The sequence below is a fragment of the Zonotrichia albicollis genome, unplaced genomic scaffold (assembly GCF_047830755.1).
Source record: "Zonotrichia albicollis isolate bZonAlb1 unplaced genomic scaffold, bZonAlb1.hap1 Scaffold_185, whole genome shotgun sequence".
NCBI classification, from domain to species: Eukaryota; Metazoa; Chordata; class Aves; order Passeriformes; family Passerellidae; genus Zonotrichia; species Zonotrichia albicollis.
Window position 1 is genome coordinate 27,025 of NW_027428379.1, and position 19,120 is coordinate 46,144.

Here is a 19,120-nt window from a genome sequence, read left to right on the forward strand (position 1 = left end):
TTGGAGTCAGAATGGGCCAAAAATAAAGAGTTTGGAACAAAAATTGGGGGGTTGAGATATAGGTGGATCAAAAATGGGAGGTTTTGGTCAAGATGGACCAAAAATTGGAATTTTTATGTCCCATTAGATCAACTTGGTCCTAAACCAAAGTCTTGGTGTCATTTTGCTCCAAAAATCCCCATTTTAAGCTAAAACGGACAAAAACAAAACTTGGCATTCTTGGGGCCAGCCTCACCCAAAAACCAACATTTTGAGGTAAAACTTGCCCAAAACTTGGCTTTTTTTGGGGCCAGTTTTTCTTAAAAATCGACATTTTTGGTTAAGCGCAATCCAAATTTTGTCATTTTTGATCCAAATCCCGGCATTTTTATCCCGTTTATGGGGCCGGATTTCCGTCACTGAGACCCGGGGGTGGTTCTGTGATGCGGTGATGATGTCACGATGACGTCACGGTGACAAAAATGGGAGTTTTGAGGTCAGGTTGGACTCCCAAAAATTGGAATTTCGGCCTCCTAAAAACAGGAATTTTCTGATCAGGCTGGACACCTAAAACTGGGAATTTTGGGGACAATTTGGTCCAAAAATCAGAATTTTTAGGACCAATAAAATCGCCTTGCCCATCATGGCATCAAAATGATATTTCTAACTCAGTTTGCTCCAAAAATCGCCGTTTTACCTTAAAATTGACCCAAAACTTGGCATTTTCGGGGCCAGCCTCACCCAAAATCCAACATTTTGAGGTAAAACTTGCCCAAAACTTGGCGTTTTTTGGGGTCGGCTTCTCTTAAAAATCGACATTTTTGGTTCAGCTCCATCCGAATTTTGTCATTTTTGGTCCAAACCCCGACATTTTTGTCCCATTTATGGGGCCGAATTTCCATCACTGAGACCCGGGGGTGGTTCTGTGATGCGGTGATGACGTCACGATGACGTCACGCTGACAGAAATGGGAGTTTTGAGGTCAGGTTGGCTTCCCAAAAATTGGAATTTCGGCCTCCTAAAAACAGTAATTTTCTGATCAGGCTGGGCACCTAAAACTGGGAATTTTGGGGACAATTTGGTCCAAAAATCAGAATTTTTAGGACCAAAAAAATCGCCTTGCCCATCATGGCATCAAAATGATATATTTAACACAATTTGCTCCAAAAATTGTTGTTTTACCTTAAAACTGACCCAAAACTTGGCATTTTCAGGGTCAGTTGCACCCAAAACCCGACATTTTGAGGTAAAACTTGCCCAAAACTCGGCTTTTTTTGGGGCCAGCTTCTCTTAAAAATCGACATTTTTGGTTCAGCGCAATCCGAATTTTGTCATTTTTGGTCCAAACCCTGACATTTTTATCCCATTTATGGGGCCGGATTTCTGTCACTGAGACCCAGGGGTGGTTCTGTGATGTCATGGCGATGTCGCGATGACGTCGTGATGACGTCACGCTGACGTCACGGTGCAGAAGGTGCGCCACAGCAAGCTGGCCGAGGCGGTGGAGAAGGCGATTGAGGAGAAGAAATTCCTGGCTGGGGCCGACCCCTCTGCGGTGGAGATGTGCTACCCGCCCATCATCCAGAGCGGCGGCAACTACAACCTCAAATTCAGCGTTGTCAGGTGCGAAAAATGCGCCAAAATCGCGTTAATTTAACCCAAAATACACACATTGCAAAATCCGCTCAAAAATCGGCCAAAAAATCCCCAAAAATTCATTAAAAATCACTGTTACATCACCCAGAGCGGGGACAACTACAACCTCAAATTCAGCGTCATCAGGTACGAAAAATGCGCCAAAATCGCGTTGTTTTAACCCAAAATAGAAATGTCCCAAATATTGCAAAAACCCGCTCAAAAATTACCCAGAAAAATCCCAAAAAATTCAACAATCGTCATTCAGAGTGGCGGCAACTACAACCTCAAATTCAGCGTCGTCAGGTGCGAAAACTGCGCCAAAATCGCCTTAATTTAACCCAAAATAGAAACATCCCAAATATTGCAAAAATCCGCTCCAGAATTACCCAAAAAAATCCCAAAAAATTCGTTAAAAATCAGTGATACATCATCCAGAGCGGGGGCAACTACAGCCTCAAATTCAGCGTCGTCAGGTACGAGAAATGCGCCAAAATCGCGTTGTTTTAACCCAAAATAGAAATACCCCAAAAACGGCAAAAATCCGCTCGAAAATCGGCCAAAAATTCACCAAAAAAATCCCCAAAAATTCAACAATCATCATCCAGAGCGGCGGCAACTTCAGCCTCAAATTCAGCGTCGTCAGGTACCAAAACTGCGCCAAAATCGCGTTGTTTTAACCCAAAATAGAAATGTCCCAAATATTGCAAAAACCCGCTCGAAAATCGGCCAAAAATTACCCAAAAATTCATTAAAAATCACTGATACGTCATCCAGAGCGGGGGCAACTACAACCTCAAATTCAGCGTCGTCAGGTACCAAAACTGCGCCAAAATCGCCTTAATTTAACCCAAAATACACACATTGCAAAATCCGCTCAAAAATCGGCCAAAAATTACCCAAAAATTCATTAAAAATCACTGTTACATCATCCAGAGCGGCGGCAACTACAACCTCAAATTCAGCGTCGTCAGGTGCGAAAACTGCGCCAAAATCGCGGTAATTTAACCCAAAATACACACATTGCAAAAACGGCAAAAATCCACTCAAAAATCGGCCAAAAAATCCCAAAAAAATCCCAAAAAATTCAAGAATCATCATCCAGAGCGGCGGCAACTACAACCTCAAATTCAGCGTCGTCAGGTGCGAAAACCGCGCCAAAATCGCGTTGTTTTAACCCAAAATACACACATTGCAAAATCCGCTCAAAAATCGGCCAAAAATTCACAAAAATTCATTAAAAATCACTGATACACCATCCAGAGTGGCGGCAACTACAACCTCAAATTCAGCGTCGTCAGGTACGAAAAATGCGCCAAAATCGCGTTGTTTTAACCCAAAATAGAAACGTCGCAAAAACGGCAAAAATCCGCTCATAAATCGGCCAAAAATTCACCAAAAAAATCCCAAAAAATTCAACAATCGTCATCCAGAGCGAGGGCAACTACAGCCTCAAATTCAGCGTCGTCAGGTGCGAAAAATGTGCCAAAATCGCGTTGTTTTAACCCAAAATAGAAACATCGCAAAATCCGCTCCAAAATCGGCCAAAAAATCCCCAAAAATTCATTAAAAATCACTGATACATCATCCAGAGCGGCGGCAACTGCAGCCTCAAATTCAGCATCGTCAGGTACCAAAATCCCCTTAATTTAACCCAAAATAGAAGCATCACAAAAACGGCAAAAATCCGCTCAAAAATTCACCAAAAAAATCCCAAAAAATTCAACAATCATCATCCAGAGCGGGGGCAACTACAACCTCAAATTCAGCGTCGTCAGGTACTGAAATCCCGTTAATTTAACCTAAAATAAAAATGTCCCAAATATTGCAAAAATCCGCTCAAAAATCGGCCAAAAAAATCCCAAAAATTCATTAAAAATCACTGATCCATCACCCCCCCATTTTCCCCATTTTCCCCTCTATTTTCCCCATTTTTTCACCGATTTTCACCCCGTTTTTTTTGTTTTTTCCCCAATTTTACCCAAATTTCTCGTTTTTCACCCCAAATTTTCAGCGACAAGTCCCACATGCACTTTGGGGCCATCACCTGCTCCATGGGCATCCGCTACAAATCCTACTGCTCCAACCTGGTGCGGACCCTGATGGTGGACCCGTCCCAGGACATGCAGGACCATTATGGGTTCTTACTGACCCTCCAGGAGGTGCTGCTGAGGGAATTGAGACATGGTGAGTGACCACTGAGTGACCACTGAGTGACCACTGTGACCATAGAGTGACCACAGTGACCATAGAGTGACCATAGAGTGAGCACTGACCCGTAGGCACTGACCCGTCCCAGGACATGCAGGACCATTACGGGTTCCTATTGACCCTTCAGGAGGTTCTTCTGAGGGAGCTGAGACACGGTGAGTGACCGCTGAGTGACCACTGAGTGACCGCAGTGACCATAGAGTGACCACTGACCCATAGAGTGAGCACTGACCCGTAGGGACTGACCCGTCCCAGGACATGCAGGACCATTATGGGTTCCTGCTGACCCTTCAGGAGGTTCTTCTGAGGGAGCTGAGGCACGGTGAGTGACCAGAGTGACCACTGAGTGACCCCTGAGTGACCACAGTGACCATAGAGTGACCACTGACCCATAGAGTGACCATAGAGTGAGCACTGACCCGTAGGCACTGACCCGTCCCAGGACATGCAGGACCATTACGGGTTCCTGCTGACCCTGCAGGAGGTTCTTCTGAGGGAGCTGAGACACGGTGAGTGACCGCTGAGTGACCACTGTGACCATAGAGTGAGCACTGACCCATAGAGTGACCATAGAGTGAGCACTGACCCGTAGGCACTGACCCGTCCCAGGACATGCAGGACCATTATGGGTTCCTATTGACCCTGCAGGAGGTGCTGCTGAGGGAGCTGAGACACGGTGAGTGACCGCTGAGTGACCGCTGAGTGACCACAGTGACCATAGAGTGACCAGTGACCCATAGAGTGAGCACTGACCCGTAGGCACTGACCCGTCCCAGGACATGCAGGACCATTATGGGTTCCTATTGACCCTGCAGGAGGTGCTGCTGAGGGAGCTGAGACACGGTGAGTGACCGCTGAGTGACCACTGAGTGACCACTGACCCATAGAGTGACCACAGTGACCATAGAGTGAGCACTGACCCGTAGGCACTGACCCCTCCCAGGACATGCAGGACCATTATGGGTTCCTATTGACCCTTCAAGAGGTTCTGCTGAGGGAGCTGAGACACGGTGAGTGACCGCTGAGTGACCACTGAGTGACCACTGACCCATAGAGTGACCACTGACCCATAGAGTGAGCACTGACCCGTAGGGACTGACCCGTCCCAGGACATGCAGGACCATTATGGGTTCCTGCTGACCCTGCAGGAGGTGCTGCTGAGGGAATTGAGACATGGTGAGTGACCATAGAGTGACCACTGAGTGACCCCTGAGTGACCATTGAGTGACCACTGAGTGACTGCAGTGACGGCCAAGTGACCACTGAGTGACCCCTGAGTGACCATAGAGTGACCACAGTGACCATAGTGACCATAGAGTGACCATTGACAATTGACTGACCCGAGTAACCACTGAGTGACCACTCAGTGACCATAGAGTGACCCCTGAATGACCACTGAGTGATATTAGAGTGACCACTCAGTGACCACAGTGACCCTGAGTGACCCTAAATGTGCCCCAATTCCTGAATGACCTCCTAAACCCTGAGTGACCACTGACCCTCAATGACCCCTGTGTGACCCCTGACTGACCCCTGTGTGACCTCTGACTGACCCCTGTGTGACCCCTGACTGACCCCTGCCTGACCTCTGACCCCGTTCAGGTGCCCGGCTGTGTGACGTGTGTGCCCCTCAGTGACTGACTGACCCCTGACCTTGACTGACCCCTGACCCCTGCGTGACCCCTGACCTCTGACCCCGTTTCCAGGGGCCCGGCTGTGTGACGTGTACGGCGCCGTCATGGACGTGGTGAAGAAACAGCGCCCGGAGCTGCTGGGAAAGATCACCAAAAACCTGGGGTAAAAAACGGGGAAATTGGGAAATTGGGGTCATCCTGGGGTCACCCTGGGGTCATGGGGTCACACCAGGGTCATTCTGGGCCAGATCACCAAAAACCTGGGGTAAAAAACGGCGAAATTGGGAAATTTGGGGTCATTGTGGGGTCATTGTGGGCAAGATCACCAAAAACCTGGGGTAAAAAACGGGGAAATTGGGAAATTGGGGTCACACTGGGGTCACACCAGGGTCATAGGGTCATTCTGGGCAAGATCACCAAAAATTTGGGCTAAAAAATGGGGAAATTGGGTCATTGTGGGGTCATTGTGGGGTCACGGAGTCACACCAGGGTCATTGTGGGCAAGATCACCAAAAACCTGGGGTAAAAAACGGGGATTTTGGGAAATTGGGGTCATTGTGGGGTCACGGGGTCATTGTGGGGTCATTCTGGGCAAAATCACCAAAAACCTGGGGTAAAAAACGGCGATTTTGGGTCATTCTGGGGTCATTGTGGGGTCATCATGGGGTCATTCTGGGCAAGATCACCAAAAACCTGGGGTAAAAAACGGGGAAATTGGGAAATTGGGGTCATCCTGGGGTCACCCTGGGGTCATTGTGGCCCAGATCACCAAAAACCTGGGGTAAAAAACGGCGATTTTGGGAAATTGGGGTCATTGTGGGGTCACCATGGGGTCATTGTGGGCAAGATCACCAAAAACCTGGGGTAAAAAACGGGGAAAATGGGAAATTGTGGGGTCATGGGGTCATTGTGGGGTCATTCTGGGCAAAATCACCAAAAACCTGGGGTAAAAAATGGGGATTTTGGGAAATCTGGGGTCACTGGGTCACACCAGGGTCATTGTGGGCCGGATCACCAAAAACCTGGGGTAAAAACCAGGGATTTTGGGTGATTCTGAGGTCACTGTGGGGTCACCATGGGGTCATTGTGGGCCAGATCACCAAAAACCTGGGGTAAAAAACGGGGAAATTGGGAAATTGGGGTCATTGTGGGGTCACGGGGTCATTGCAGGCAAGATCACCAAAAACCTGGGGTAAAAAATGGGGATTTTGAGAAATCTGGGGTTACTGGGTCACACCAGGGTCATTCTGGGCAAGATCACCAAAACCTGGGGTAAAAAACGGCGATTTTGGGTCATTCTGGGGTCATTGTGGGCAGGATCACCAAAAACCTGGGGTAAAAAATGGGGATTTTGGGAAATTGGGGTCACCCTGGGGTCACGGGGTCATTCTGGGCAGGATCACCAAAAATTTGGGGTAAAAAATGGGGATTTTGGGAAATTGGGGTCACCCTGGGGTCACCCTGGGGTCATTGTGGGGTCATTGTGGGCCAGATCACCAAAAACCTGGGGTAAAAAATGGGGAAATTGGGAAATTGGGGTCATCCTGGGGTCACGGGGTCACTCTGGGCTAGATCACCAAAAACCTGGGGTAAAAAACGGGGATTTTGGGTCATCCTGGGGTCACGGGGTCATTGTGGGCAGGATCACCAAAAACCTGGGGTAAAAAATGGGGATTTTGGGAAATTGGGGTCACTCTGGGGTCACGGGGTCATGGGGTCACACCAGGGTCATTGTGGGCAAGATCACCAAAAACCTGGGGTAAAAAACGGGGAAATTGGGAAATTGGGGTCATCCTGGGGTCATTGTGGGGTCACGGGGTCACACCAGGGTCATTGTGGGCAAGATCACCAAAAATTTGGGGTAAAAAATGGGGATTTTGGGTCATTGGGGTCATTCTGGGGCCATGGGGTCATTCTGGGCATGATCATCAAAAATTTAGGCTAAAAAATGGGGATTTTGGGTCATTGGGGTCATTGTGGCATCACAGGGTCATTGTGGGCAAGATTACCCAAAATTTGGGGTAAAAAATGGGGATTTTGGGTCATTGGGGTCATTGTGGGGTTACGGGGTCATTCTGGGCAAGATCATCAAAAATTTAGGCTAAAAAATGGGGATTTTGGGTCATTGGTGTCACCATGGGGTCACCCTGGGGTCATTGTGGGCCAGATCACTAAAAATTTGGGGTAAAAAATGGGGAAATTGGGGTCACCCTGGGGTCATTTCTGGGCCAGATCACCAAAAATTTGGGGTAAAAAACGGCAATTTTGGGTCATTCTGGGGTGGGCGATTTTGGGTCATTGGGGGTCACCGCGGGGTCACTGTGGGGTCACCGCGGGGTCACTCCGGGGTCACCGTGGGGTCACTCTGGGGTCACCCTGGGGTCATTGTGGGCCAGATCACCACAAATTTTGGGGTAAAAAATGGCGATTTTGGGTCATTCTGGGGTCGGCGATTTTGGGTCATTGGGGGTCACTCCGGGGTCACCCTGGGGTCACCATGGGGTCACCCTGGGGTCATTTTGGGGTCGCAGGTTCGCCATGGGCATCGAGTTCCGCGAGGGCTCCCTGGTGATCAACAGCAAGAACCAGCAGCGCCTGCGCAAGGGTGAGAGACCCAAAACCGCCGATTTTCACCCCAAAACTGCCCGGGAGCCCCCTGGCCACCCAGAGCCCGAGCTCGACCCAAAACCGCTGATTTTCACCCCAAAATGACCCTGAGTGACCACTGGCCACCCAGAGCCCGAGCTCGACCCAAAATCGCTGTTTTTCACCCAAAATGACCCTGAGTGACCACTGGCCACTGAGTGACCACAACCCCAAAATTACCACAAAAAGCGCTAAAAAAATCCCCCCAAAATTAAAAAAAAAATCTTTAAAAAATCCCAAAAAAATCCCAAAAAAAGCTGTCAAAATTCTAAAATTTCCCAAAATTTCCTAAAATTACCCTGAGTTGCCACAACCCCAAAAATGCTTCGAAAAACGTCAAAAAATTCCAAAAAATTGAAAAAAATCCCCCAAAAAATTTCAAAAAACCTTTAAAAAATCCCCAAAAAATTTAAAAAAGCTTTAAAAAAAATCCCAAAAAATCCCTCAAAAAAAAAAACCCGTAAAAAATTCTAAAATTTCCCAAAATTTCCTAAAGTTACCCTGAGTTACTACAACCCCAAAAATGCTTCGAAAAACGTCAAAAAATTCCAAAAAAATTGAAAAAAATCCCCAAAAAATTCAAAAAAATCTTTAAAAAAATCCCCCAAAAATTTAAAAAAGCTTTAAAAAAAATCCCAAAAAATCCCTCAAAAAAAAACCCGTAAAAAATTCTAAAATTTCCCAAAATTTCCTAAAATTACCCTGAGTTACCACAAAACTGCCCGGGAGCCCCCTGGCCGCCCTGAGCCCGAGATTTGTGCAAAAATCCCAAAGTTTCACCCCAAAAATTCGCCTGTTCCGCCTCAAAATTCACCTTTTACACCCCGAAATCCAAACTTTGTCCGAAAATTCTCGGGTTTCGCCCCAAAATTCACCAGTTCTGCCCCAAAATGTACCCCAAAATTCACCTGGTTTTCCCCAATTTTTTAAAATTTTTTTCCCTGTTTTTGCCCATAGTTCCCATTTTATCCAAATCCCCAGTTTTTGCCCATTTTTGCCCCAATCCAGGAGTGGATTTTTTGTTTTGGTTTTTTTTCCCCCTTTTTTTTGTTTTTAACCGATTCTGTGTGTTTTCTCCCCATTATTTCAGAGCTGCCGTCCTTGTTTTTCCCCTTTTTTTTTTCTTGTTTTTTCCCCAATTTTTCCCCTTTTTTCTTGTTTTGTTCACCAATTTTTCCCCTTTTTATTTCTTGTTTTTTTCCCCAATTTTTCCCCTTTTTTCTTGTTTTTTTCCCCAATTTTTCCTGCGTTTTTTCCCCAATTATTTTTTTATTTCCCCATTATTATGTTTTTTATCAAAACCCCGTGTTTTCGCCCCAATCCAGGCGTGACCATGGCGCTCTCGGAGCCACCTCCCCTTTTTAATCATTTTAACCAATTTCCCTTATTTTTTCCCCATTTTTTTGGGGGGGTTTTTCCCCGGAATTTTTCGTTTTTGTTGTTTTTACCGATTTCCCGTGTTTTCGCCCCAAACCAGGGATGGTGTTCAGCGTGAACGTGGTGCTCTCAGCGCCACCTTCCCCAATTTACCCCGTTTTTGTTATTTTAACCAATTCCCCACGGATTTTCCCCGGGTTTTTTTTGGTTTTTCCCCATTTTTGTTGTTTTTACCAAATCTCTGTGTTTTTGCCCCAAACCAGGGATGGTGTTCAGCGTGAACGTGGGTCTGTCCGAGCTGCCCAATCGCGAGGCCAAGCGGCCGGAGGAGCGGAGCTACGCCCTCTTCCTGGGGGACACCGTCATGGTGGACGAGGTGGGCGGGGCCTGTTAAACTGACCAATCACAGAGCAGGGACACGCCCACACACCCGCCAGTCACTGCGGGACACGCCCACACAGCTGCCAATCACACGCACACTGACCAATCAGAGCTACGCCCTCTTCCTGGGGGACACCGTCATGGTGGACGAGGTGGGCGGGGCCTGTTAAACCGACCAATCACAGAGCAGGGACACGCCCACACACCCGCCAGTCACTGCGGGACACGCCCACACAGCTGCCAATCACACGCACACTGACCAATCAGAGCTACGCCCTCTTCCTGGGGGACACCGTCATGGTGGACGAGGTGGGCGGGGCCTGTTAAACCGACCAATCGCAGAGCAGGGACACGCCCACACAGCTGCCAATCACACACACACTGACCAATCAGAGCTACGCCCTCTTCCTGGGGGACACCGTCATGGTGGACGAGGTGGGCGGGGCTTGTTAAACCGACCAATCACAGAGCAGGGACACGCCCACACACCCGCCAGTCACGGTGGGACACGCCCACACAGCTGCCAATCATACGCACACTGACCAATCGCAGCCAGGCGCTGTTCCTGGGGGACACCCAAGGTGGGCGGGGCCTGTTAAACCGACCAATCACAGAGCAGGGACGCGCCCGCACACAGGGGGTCACAGTTACACCGGCCAATCACAGTGCGCCTCACACCCTGGCATCCACCAATCACAGTGGGGCTCACATTAAGACTGGCCAATCGCAGCAGGGCTCACAATTGCACTGGCCAATCGCAGCAGGACTCACAATTGCGCTGGCCAATCACAGCAGGGCTCACAATTGCACTGGCCAATCGCAGCAGGAGTCACACCTGGACTGACCAATCCCGTCCCTCCTGCCTCTTCTCCCAGCCAATCCAATTACTTGTCCCCATTTTCCTGACCAATGGCGTGTCCCCGTGTCCCAATTCCAACCAATCCTGTGTCTCCATCTGTTGACCAATCCCGTCCCTCCTTTCCCAATCCTGACCAATGGGGTGCGTTCATGTCCCAAATCTGACCAATCCCGTGCCCCTGTGAGTTGACCAATCACATTGCTTGTGCCCATTTTCCTGACCAATGGGATGTCCCGGTGTTTCCTGACCAATGGCGTGTCCCCATATCCCTCTCCTGACCAATGGGGTGTCCCCATGTCCCAATCCTGTCCAATCCCGTGTCTCTGTGTACTGACCAATCACAAAATTTACGCCCATTTTTCTGACCAATGGCATGTCCCCATTCCTCTCCTGACCAATGGGGTGCCCCCATGTCCCAATCCTGTCCAATCCCGTGTCTCTGTGTATTGACCAATCACAAAATTTATGCCCATTTTTCTGACCAATGGCCTGTTTCCATGCCGTTTTTCTGACCAATCCGGTGTCCCCATTTCTCTCCTGACCAATGGGCACATCCCATTTCCCAATTCCAACCAATCCAATGTCCCTGTGCATTGACCAATCCCTTTGCCGCACGCCCCAATCCTGACCAATGGCGTGTCCCCGTTGTTCTCTGCTGACCAATGGCGTGTCCCCGTTGCTCTGTGCCGACCAATCCGGTTGCTCGGTGCCGGGTTCTGACCAATGGCGTGCCGCGCTCAGGACGGCCCGGCCGTGGTGCTGACGTCGGTGAAGAAGAAGGTGAAGAACGTCGGCATCTTCCTCAAGGTGGGCCCGGATTTGGGGCCAGAACCGGGGATTTTGGGCAAAAACCAAAAACCTGAAATCCTCCCTGGGGAGGGGCCGGGAAATGTGGGATTTCGGGGCATTTTGGGGCATTTTGGGGGAGTTTGGGGCGTTTTGGGGGAGTTTACAGGACTGAGAGGTTTTTGGGGGAATTTTCCCCGAATTTTGGGGGTTTTGTTCATTTTGGGAATTCGGGATTTTGGGATTTTTGTGGATTTGGGGGTTTTGGGAATTTCAGGGATTTTGGGGATTCAGGGATTTTGGGGATTTTGGGTTTTTGGGGAGTTTTAGAAATTTTAGCATTTTGAGGATTTTGGAATTTCAGGGATTTGGGGAGTTTTAGGAATTTTGGCATTTGGGGATTTTGGAATTTCAGGGATTTGGAGAGTTTTAGAAATTTTGGGGATTTTGGGGATTTTGGAATTTCAGGGATTTGGGGAGTTTTAGAAATTTTGGGGATTTTGGGGATTTTGGAATTTCAGGGATTTGGGGAGTTTTAGAAATTTTGGGGATTTTGGAAATTTGGGGATTTGAGACATTTTGAGGGTTTGGGGGAATTTTAGAAACTTTGGGGATTTGGGATTTCGGGGAATTGGAAATTTCAGGGATTTGGGGAATTTTAGAAATTTTGAGGGATTTTGGGGATTTTGGACATTTTTGGGTTTTTCGTAATTTGGGGCTTGGAATGCGAAACGTGGGGATTTTGGAGATTTTGGAGATTTAGGAATTTTGAAAAATTTTAGAAATTTCAGGGGATTTGGGGATTTTGGGGATTTTGAGAATTCTGGAGATTTTGGGGAATTTGGCATTTAGGAATTTGAAATTTGGGAATTTTAGAGATTTTAGAGATTTGGGGATTTAAAAGTTTTGGGGATTTTTGGGGTTTCGGAATTTTGGATTTTTTGGGGATTTTTGGGAATTTTTTGGGATTTTTGGGGTTTTGGGAATTGGGGATTTTGGGAATTTTCCCAAATTCTCGGTTTCTGTCCCCAGAACGAGGACGAGGATGAGGAGGAGCCGGACAAGGACGCGGCCGAGGATCTGCTGGGCCGGAGCTCCCGCGCTGCCCTGCTGACCGAGAGGACGCGGGTGAGTGACCACGAGTGACCACTGAGTGACCACAGTGACCATGAGTGACCACTGACCCAAAAACCCCAAAAATGTCAAAAAAAACCCCAAAAGAAAGGCCCCAAAAATGGCCAAAAAATGATCAGAAGTGACCACGACTGTCCACTGAGTGACCACGAGTGACCACTGAGTGACCACAGTGACCATGAGTGACCACTGCCCCAAAAACCCAAAAAATGTCAAAAAAAACCCCAAAAACAGGCCCCAAAAATGGCCAAAAAATGACCAGAAGTGACCACGACTGTCCACTGAGTGACCACGAGTGACCACTGAGTGACCACAGTGAGCACTGACCCAAAAATACCCAAAAATGTCAAAAAAACCCCAAAAGAAAGGCCCCAAAAAATGACCCAAAATGACCCTGAGTGACCACCCCAAAAATTCCCAGAAATGTCCCAAAAAAATCCCACAAAAATGGCCAAAAAATGACCGAGTGACCACTGACTGACCATTGACCAGTGAGTGACCACAACGCCAAAAATCCCAAAAAAAATTCCCAAAAAAATCCGTAAAATTGCCCAAAATGACCCTGAGTAACCACTGACCGCTGAGTGACCACAACCCCAAAATTACCCCAAAAAGTGCAAAAAAATCCCCCAAAAATTTGAAAAATCTTTTAAAAGTCCCAAAAAATCCCTCAAAAAAAAAAGTTAAAAACTCTAAATTTCCCAAAATTTCCTAAAATGACCCTGAGTGACCACAACCCCAAAAATGCTTCGAAAAATGTCACAAAAATTCCAAAAAAAATTGAAAAAAATCCCCAAAAAATTCCAAAAAATCTTTTAAAAAAATCCCAAAAGAATTTACAAAATCCTTAAAAAATCAAAAAAATCCCTCAAAAAAAAGTAAAAAACTCTAAATTTTCAAAATTTCTTAAAATGACCCTGAGTTACCACAACCCCAAAAATGCTCTGAAAAATGTAAAAAAATTCAAAAAAAATTGAAAAAAAATCCCAAAAAAATTTCAAAAAACCTTTAAAAAATCCCCAAAAAATTTAAAAAAGCTTTAAAAAAATCCCAAAAAATCCCTCAAAAAAAAAAAACCCGTAAAAAATTCTAAAATTTCCCAAAATTTCCTAAAATTACCCTGAGTGACCACAACCCTAAAAATGCTCGGAAAAAGTCAAAAAATTCAAAAAAATTTGAAAAAAATCCCCAAAAACTTTCAAAAAATCTTTAAAAAATGCCCAAAAAATTTGAAAAGACCTTAAAAAATCCCTCAAAAAAAAAGTAAAAAATTCTAAAATTGCCCAAATTTTCCTAAAATTACCCTGAGTGACCACAATCCCTAAAATGCTCCGAAAAATGTCAAAAAATTAAAAAAAAATTGAAAAAAATCCCCCAAAAATTCAAAAAAATCTTTTAAAAAATCCCCAATAAATTTACAAAATCTTTAAAAAATCCCTCAAAAAAAACCCCGTAAAAAATTCTAAAATTTCCCAAAATTTCCTAAAATTACCCTGCGTTACCACAACCCCAAAAATGCTCCGAAAAATGTCAAAAAATTCAAAACAAAATTGAAAAAAATCCCCAAAAAATTAAAAAAATCTTAAAAAAAATCCCCAAAAATTTACAAAGTCTTTAAAAAATCCAAAAAAATCCCTCAAAAAAAAAAAAAACAACCTTAAAATTTCTAAAATTGCCCAAAATTTCCTAAAATTTCCCTGAGTTGCCACAACCCTAAAATGCTCTGAAAAATGTCAAAAAATTCCAAAAAAATTGAAAAAAATCCCAAAAAAATCCCGAAAAATCGCAGAAAAATCCCGTAAAAAATGCCGAATTTTCCCAAAACACCCCAAAACGCCCCAAACTGACCCAAATTTCCCCAAAATTCGCAGAACGAGCTGACGGCCGAGGAGAAGCGCCGCGCCCACCAGAAGGAATTGGCCACGCAGCTCAACGAGGACGCGCGGCGGCGCCTGACGGAGCAGCGGGGCGAGCAGCAGACCCAAAAGTGAGCGAATTCACCCCAAAACGGGAACGGGGCAAAAAACGGGGAAATTGGCCCCAAAACTGGGCTCTGCCTTCTTGTTCTGGTTCTGAAACCCCTGGTGGGAATTTGGGCGCTGATTTCTGACCCAAATTCCCCAGTTTTTACCCCAATTTCTGCCCTGGTTTGTGCCCCAAACTCCCCCATTCTTGCCCCAATTTCTGCCCCAAATTCCCCCATTTTTATCCCAATTTCTGCCCTGGTTTGTGCCCCAAATTCCCCCATTTTTACCCCAATTCCTGCCCAGATTTGTGCCCCAAATTCCCCCATTCTTACCCCAAAATCCGCCCTGGTTTGTGCCCCAAATTCCCCCATTTTTGCCCCAATTCCTGCCCCAAATTCCCCCATTTTTATCCCAATTCCTGCCCTGGTTTGTGCCCCAAATTCCCCCATTTTTGCCCCAATTCCTGCCCTGGTTTGTGCCCCAATTTCCCCAATTTTTACCCCAATTCCTGCCCTGGTTTGTGCCCCAAATTCCCCCATTCTTGCCCCAATTCCTGCCCTGGTTTGTGCCCCAAATTCCCCAGTTTTTGCCCCAATTCCTGCCCAGATTTGTGCACCAATTTCCCCATTTTTACCCCAATTCCTGCCCTGGTTTGTGCCCCAATTTTTACCCCAATTCCTGCCCAGATTTCCCCTGGTTTTGCCTCAGTTCTTACCCCAAAATCTGCCCTGGTTTGTGCCCCAAATTCCCCAGTTTTTGCCCCAATTCCTGCCCTGGTTTGTGCCCCAATTTCCCCAGTTTTTGCCCCAATTCCTGCCCCAAATTCCCCTGGTTTTGCCTCAGTTCTTAGGCCAAAATCTGCCCTGGTTTGTGCCCCAAATTCCCCTCATTTTGCCCCAACTTCTGCCCCAAATTCCCTCATTTTTGCCCCAATTTCTGCACTGGTTTGTGCCCCAATTTCCCCTCGTTTTGCCCCAATTCCTGCCCCAAATTCCCCCATTCTTACCCCAATTCCTGCCCTGGTTTGTGCCCCAAATTCCCCCATTTTTGCCCCAATTTCTGCCCCAATTTCCCCAGTTTTTTCCTCAATTCCAGCCCAAATTCTTGCCTTGATTTTTCCCCAAATTCCCCCATTCTTGCCCCAATTCCTGCCCAGATTTGTGCCCCAATTTCCCCAGTTTTTGCCCCAATTCCTGCCCTGATTTGTGCCCCAAATTACCCCAATTTTACCCTAATTCCTGCCCAGTTTTTTACCCCAAATTCCCCAAATTTTGCCCCAATTCTTGCCCTGCTTTTTGCCCCAATTCCTCCAGTTCTTGCCCCAATTTCTGCCCTTTTTGTTTTTGCCCCAAATTCTCCTTTTATTGCCCCAGTTCCCGCTCGAGTTTTTGCCCCAATTCCCCCAATTTCTACCCAAATTCCTGCCCTGGATTTTGCCCCGATTCTCCCAATTCCTGCCCCAAATCTTCCCCTTCTTGCCCCAATTCCTGCCCTGATTTCTGCCCCAGTTCCTCCCCAGACACCCCAAACTCAGTTTTTTACCAAAATCCCGGTTTTTCACCCCAAACTCCATTTTTTACCAAAATTTTAATTTTTCACCCCATTTCAGGGCCCGAAAATCGAACGTGTCCTACAAGAGCGCGGCGCTGCTGCCCAAGGAGCCCCTTTCACCCATTAAATCTCATTTTTATTGACCCAAACTCCCATTTTTTCCCCCCAAACACCATAAATCAGTAATTTTACCAAAATCCTGGTTTTTCACCCCAAACCAGGGCCCGGAAATCGAACGTGTCCTACAAGAGCGCGGCGCTGCTGCCCAAGGAGCCCCTTTTACCCATTAAATCCCATTTTAATTTACCCAAACTCCCGTTTTTTCCCCGCAAACACCATAAATCAGTAATTTTACCAAAATCGCCGTTTTTCACCCCAAACCAGAGCCCGTAAATCGAACGTTTCGTACAAGAGCGCGGCGCTGCTGTCCAAGGAGCTCCTTTTACCCATTAAATCCCATTTTTATTGACCCAAATCCCAATTTTTTCCCCCCAAACACCATAAATCAGTAATTTTACCAAAATTTCAATTTTTTACCCCATTTCAGAGCCCGAAAATCGAACGTTTCGTACAAGAGCGCGGCGCTGCTGCCCAAGGAGCCCCTTTTACCCCAAACCCCTGGATATTTTATCCAAACCCCCATGTTTTCCCCCCAAACTCCGTTTTTTACCAAAATCCCGGTTTTTCACCCCATTTCAGGGCCCGAAAATCGAACGTGTCGTACAAGAGCGCGGCGCTGCTGCCCAAGGAGCCCCTTTTACCCATTAAATCCCATTTTAATTTACCCAAACTCCCATTTATCACCCCAAACTCCATTTTTTACCAAAATCGCCGTTTTTCACCCCAAACCAGGGCCCGAAAATCGAACGTTTCGTACAAGAGCGCGGCGCTGCTGCCCAAGGAGCCGCTTTCACCCATTAAATCACATTTTTCTCAATCCCCATTGTACCGAACTCCCGGTTTTTCCCCCCAAACTCCATTTTTTACCAAAATCGCCGTTTTTCACCCCAAACCAGGGCCCGAAAATCCAATGTTTCGTACAAGAGCGCGGCGCTGCTGCCCAAGGAGCCGCACGTGCGCGAGATGAAGATTTACATCGACAAGAAGTACGAGAGCGTCATCATGCCCGTGTTCGGCATCGCCACGCCCTTCCACATCGCCACCATCAAGGTCAGACCCAAAACCCACGGAATTCACCCCAAAACGGGAACGGCGGGAAACGGGGGGGAAAAAAAATGGGGAAAAAATGGGGAAAAATCGGGAAATAATGGGGAAAAAATCGGGAAATAATGGGGGAATAATGAGGGAAAAATGGGGAAAATGGTATGCAGTAAAAGTGCTCAAAAAACCCAAAACCCACGGAATTCACCCCAAAACGGGGACATGGGGAAAATGTGGGGAAACGGGGGGGGAAAAATGGGGAAAATCGGGGAATAATCGGGGAATAATGGGGGAATAATGGGGAAAACGGTATGCAGTAAAAGTGCTCAAAAAACCCAAAACCCCCGGAATTCACCCCAAAACGGGGACATGGGGAAAATGTGGGGAAACGGGGGGGAAAAAATAGGGAAAAAATGGGGAATAATGGGGGAATCATGGGGAAACGGGTGAGGTAGGAGGGAAAGGCAAAAGTGGTGCTAAAAATGATTGAAAAACCCAAAACCCCCGGAATTCACCCCAAAACGGGGACGGGGAAAAACAGGGGGAAAAACGGGGAGAAAAAATGGGGGAAAATTGGGAAATAATGGGGAAAAAATGGGGGGAAAATGGGGGAATAGTGGGGAAAATGGTATGCAGTAAAAGTGCTCAAAAAACCCAAAATCCATGGAATTCAACCCAAAACAGGGATGGGGAAAAAATGGGGGGAAAAGGGGAGGAAAAATGGGGGAAAAATAGGGAAAAAATGGGGAAATGGGTGAGGTAGGAGGGAAAGGCAAAACTGGTGCTAAAAATGATTGAAAAACCCAAATCCCCGGAATTCACCCCAAAACGGGCACGGGGGGAAAAATGGGGAGAAAAAATGGGGATAAAATGGGAAAAAATAGGAAATAATGGGGGAATAATGGGGAAAATGGTATGCAGTAAAAGTGCTCAAAAAACCCAAAACCCACGGAATTCACCCAAAACGGGGATGGGGGAAAAACGGGGAGAAAAAATGGGGAAAAATTGGGAAATAATGGGAGAATCATGGGGAAATGGGTGAGGTAGAAGGAGAAGCCAAAATGGACACTAAGAAATGCCCTAAAATCCCCGTTTTTTCACCCCAAACCCCCTCCTAACACCAAATTTTAGGCAATTTTGGGTTCCCCACCACACCTGGACGTGCTTTTGGGTTCCCACCACCTCATTTTAGGTGATTTTGGGGTCCCACCACGCCTGGACGAGGGTTTGACCTCCATTTTTGGCGGTTTTTGGCAATTTTGGGTTCCCACCCCAAAAAGCCTCATTTTTCCCCCCAAATCCCCGTTTTCACCCCAAATCCCCGTTTTCACCCAAGTCCCTGTTTTTACCCAAAATCCCCGTTTTTCACCCAAATCTCCGTCCCCAGAACATCAGCATGTCAGTGGAAGGGGACTACACCTACCAAAATCCCTGTTTTTCACCCAAATCCCCGTTTTTTCCCCAAATCCCCGTCTTTCTCCCCAAAATCCCCGTTTTTCACCCAAATCTCTGGTTTTTACCCAAAATCCCCGTTTTTCCCCCCAAATCCCTGTTTTTACCCAAAATCCCGGTTTTTCACCCCAAATCCCCAGAACATCAGCATGTCTGTGGAAGGGGACTACACCTACCAAAATCCCCGTTTTCATCCCAAATCCCAGTTTTTCGCCCCAAATCTCTGTTTTTTACCCAAAATCCCGTTTTTACCCAAAATCGCGGTTTTTCACCCCAAATCCCCAGAACATCAGCATGTCGGTGGAGGGGGACTACACCTACCAAAATCCCCATTTTTACCCAAAATC

General features: G+C 46.8%; 1 protein-coding gene across 14 annotated transcripts in view; it reads left to right on the plus strand.

Annotated features, from left to right (window-relative positions):
* SUPT16H (SPT16 homolog, facilitates chromatin remodeling subunit) overlaps nt 1-19,120 on the plus strand; it is a 54,554-nt gene that overhangs the window by 12,041 nt on the left and 23,393 nt on the right. For 10 of the 14 annotated variants that reach the window (XM_074533950.1, XM_074533951.1, XM_074533956.1 and 7 more), the window contains 10 exons: nt 1,451-1,602; nt 3,629-3,776; nt 4,644-4,668; nt 5,532-5,622; nt 7,991-8,064; nt 9,746-9,858; nt 11,464-11,529; nt 12,541-12,636; nt 14,514-14,629; nt 17,177-17,330. In XM_074533950.1, coding sequence (XP_074390051.1) covers nt 1,451-1,602; nt 3,629-3,776; nt 4,644-4,668; nt 5,532-5,622; nt 7,991-8,064; nt 9,746-9,858; nt 11,464-11,529; nt 12,541-12,636; nt 14,514-14,629; nt 17,177-17,330 — 1,035 coding nt within the window. Of the gene's footprint in view, nt 1-1,450; nt 1,603-3,628; nt 3,777-3,955; nt 3,981-4,122; nt 4,148-4,643; nt 4,669-5,531; nt 5,623-7,990; nt 8,065-9,745; nt 9,859-11,463; nt 11,530-12,540; nt 12,637-14,513; nt 14,630-16,218; nt 16,241-16,381; nt 16,404-17,176; nt 17,331-19,120 lie in introns of all 14 variants that reach the window. The other 4 variants (XM_074533946.1, XM_074533947.1, XM_074533945.1 and 1 more) reach the window with 4 other exon arrangements.